This window comes from Mesitornis unicolor, unplaced genomic scaffold (genome assembly GCF_000695765.1).
Source record: "Mesitornis unicolor isolate BGI_N332 unplaced genomic scaffold, ASM69576v1 scaffold16491, whole genome shotgun sequence".
Classification (NCBI taxonomy): Eukaryota; Metazoa; Chordata; class Aves; order Mesitornithiformes; family Mesitornithidae; genus Mesitornis; species Mesitornis unicolor.
In genome coordinates, this window is record NW_010163258.1 from 1 (window position 1) to 3,342 (window position 3,342).

At 63.0% G+C, this 3,342-nt stretch overlaps 1 protein-coding gene across 1 annotated transcript; it reads right to left on the reverse strand.

Moving 5' to 3' along the window:
* Window positions 1–1,932: 1,932 nt before the first annotated feature.
* Window positions 1,933–2,499, reverse strand: LOC104548007 (nuclear factor 1 C-type-like; the record flags this gene model as incomplete). The annotated part of the gene is given in 2 exon segments (XM_010193907.1): window positions 1,933–2,134; window positions 2,137–2,499. Coding segments are annotated over 2 exon segments (565 nt in total), but the record flags the coding sequence as incomplete, so codon positions are not given.
* Between the last annotated feature and the right edge of the window lie 843 nt (window positions 2,500–3,342).

Here is a 3,342-nt window from a genome sequence, read left to right on the forward strand (position 1 = left end):
AGCCCAGGGTGACACTACACCTCCAGCCAATCCTAGTCCAGCCCAGGATGCAGTGCCCCCATCCCAGCCAGTATGAGGTGCTCACAGCATGGCCTGCAGCACCCACCTTAAGCCCAGTACCCCATCCCAGTTCAGCCCAACATGGCCATGTTTCAGCCCAGTACATGACACTTCCCCCTCCCCTCCCCAGCAGCCGCTGCCCCATCCTGCACAGGGCACACATGTCTCCACCCTAGCCAGTGCCCAGGGCCCCCCTGTCCTTAGCAGAGCACCCACCATGTCCCCCACCTGCCCGGGGTCCCACCTGGGCCCTGGGGCAGGATCTGACTCTGGCTATTCACTGGCAGAGGCTGTGTCCTGCTTTTCCCCAAAGCCACAGAGGCTTGGCAGTCCCCCCATGCTGCCTGGAGCACGTGGCTCCCTGGGGAGCGGGGAGGTAAAACACCTGTCATGCCTCAGTTTCCCCCATGACACTCAGCGTATCCCACCGCTGGCTGGGCTGGGGCAGAGCCATCTCTGGCTGCCTGTGCCCACCACGATTCATGGTGCTGGCACCCACTTTGTTGGGATTGCCGGCACCACGATGCCCTCTGTGGTGTCACTCTCTGTCCCTGGGCCCTGGCCGGTGTGAGGCAAGGAGCCACCAGCCTCATGCTCCCCTTGCTGTGGTGTTGATGGGGATGGGCTCACAGAGCCAGGGGCCACAGCTGGGGGTCGTCATCATCAGGTGCTGCAGGCATGGGGAGGGGGCTGCTACCAGGAAGGGAACCATGTCCTGGTCCCTGCATGCCTGGGCAACCTGGCCATGGTGGGGCCGCAAGCCCCTTGGGGCTGCACGTTGCAGACCCCTGTGGCTCTGATCATCCCTGCGAAACTGAGCCCTGCCCTCTCCCACAGGGATCATGCAGCATCTCCCCAGGCTCCTCACATGCTGGGGGGTGCTGGGAGATGTCAGGGTCTGTGGGGGACCCCAGCTGCTGGGAGGGTGTCTGTGCCAGCACGTCACCAACCAGGGATGGCAAACCTGCCCAGATAAAATAAGACCTGACCTGACCTGTGACGATCTTCCCCTTCCAGAAGCGTGGGGAGGTAGTGTGAGCTGGCGGTGAGGGCCATGGCTTAGGGACCTAATCCTCTGAGCCTGGAAACTGCCGTTTGCCCTGCCTGCCATGCCTCAGTTTACCCCTTTAGATCATCAAGGCTTTGAGAGTGGGCCTGACCCTCCCTCCTTGCTGCAGTGAAACCAGCCCTGTTCTCCCAGCAGGTCCATGGGACCCCTGGGCAGATGAAGAGCAGGGGAGCAGCACCCCCTGGGAGCACAGCAGACGTTGCTGGGGTTTGCCCCGCCCGCATTACTGCTGCCCCCTCCCCAGCCAGCCTTGGCTGCTCCTGTCCCCACCTTGGTCACCCACTGGGCAAGGGGCCGGGACCGAAGCCCATGGCAAACTGGGACTGCTGGAACCGCTCCCAGCTCCAGCTCTCAGACGCGCCAGGAACAGGCTGTCCCTTCCCTGCCCACGCTGCCCACCTGCTCCTCACCAGGCTGCCCCGGTCAGGCAGGCGTGGGGTGCAGGGTTACCCCCCCCCAGAACTGCTCTGGGGATGCCCAGCGCCAGGAGCATCCCCAAGGACTGCTTGCCTCCTCCCCTGCCTGGTCTGTGTTTTGCGGGACAGCCAGGACCCATCCTGGCAGGGGGAGAGGGGCTGCATGGGCAGTGTTGGGGGCACCCACTCAGGCAGCAGTTTGGGGAGAGAGGAGCACTGGGCTCCTCTTTGCAAGGTCTGCAACAGGAAATGTGTCCCCAAGTGGTGGCCCTGAGCCAGAGCTGGGGATGGGATGGACATTACTGGGGACGGGAATGCTGGAACGACTACCCATGGCTCTGGTGGGGACACAGCTTGGCTCTGACCCACAGGAGGACGAGCACCCACCTCTCTCACGGACGAAGTAAGCCAGGTAGAGGTCGAGCTCCTTGACAGAGACGCTGATGTGGTGGGGCTGGACGCAGAGGATGGGGTTGGTGCACTGGCCCGACTTGACCAGGCGCTCACCATCGGTGCTCTCCAGCGGGATCCCTTTGAAGAGGATGACCATGACCAGGTCCAGCCGCCACACCTTGTCCGCCTGCCGCAGGCGGGCGAGTGGCCCCCCTGCCGCAGGCAGTCGATGCGACGCATCTTCCCCTTCTGGTCAGGGTTGGAGAGGACGCAGCACGAAGGCTTCTTGCCCGTGATGGAGAGCACGAAGTCCTCGCGGCACTCGGGCCGGATGTCCTTGCGCAGCTTGGCCAGGAGGCGCGAGGCCCATTTCTGCTTCACCTCCGGCTTCTCGCTCAGCAGCTCGTCCTTCACCGCCCTCTCCTCGTCCTTCGTCATCCTCTTCTCATGCTTCTTGAAGTACTTGCGCTTGCGGGCCTGCAGGTTGAACCAGGTGTAGGCGAAGGCCCGGACGTGGGGGAGCAGCGCCTCGATGAAGGGGTGGAACTCATCCTGGGGGAGCAGAGGGACAGGAGGTCACTCTCAGCCAAACTACCCCCAAAACCACTCTGGGACAGCCAGGGAGCCCGCAGGGACCTGCTGGGGACATCTCTGCCAGGCTGCATCCCCGCACAAGTAGGAGGAAGAGCCGTGGCAGAGACGCACACCCACCAGGGATGGGGAACACAGCAGGATCCCCCCCATGCCAGCCCCCACCCCAGAAATTCCACTGACTGCAATTTCCCCAGGCCAGTAACCTGCTGTGGGTGACTGGAGATACTGGAGCTGGCGATGCCATGAAGGGGCAGGCACTTGCACAAGGCACACCGCCTTGGCAGCCCCGGCTCCTCTCCCCTTCCCACCCACACGTGCCAGGATCTGCTCCCAACTGGCACCAAAATCCCACCTGACATGGGATGGGTTTCCCACACCTCCAGCATCCCAGGTGCTCTCGCAGGGGGCTGCGAGTGCCTTGGGCTGCACTCCCACCAGACCAGTGGGAAACTCCCCCAGATTGCCCCAGTTGCGGCCAGCCCGGCGGCTGGCGCTCGGCCCAGTGTACAAGGCGTGCTCTGATTGCCTTTTTCCATTTGGTGAGCACTGCTGGACGAGTCCAGCCCCAAAAGAAAACAAGGAAAATGCATCCCCGGCCCCGGCCCCTCCTTCCTGCATCCCATTTTATTTTTTTTCCCCCAATTTGGAAAATCAGTGCTTCCTGGCTGCGGGAAGCCACATCCATCGTGGGATGGAGAGGTGTTGGGAGCCTTCCCGACAGGGAGCAGCATGGGTTGGAAAACAGCAGGGAGAAGGCCAAGCATCCCTGCGTGTGGCGAGGGCTGCTCCCCAAGGGCAGGATTTGGCCCT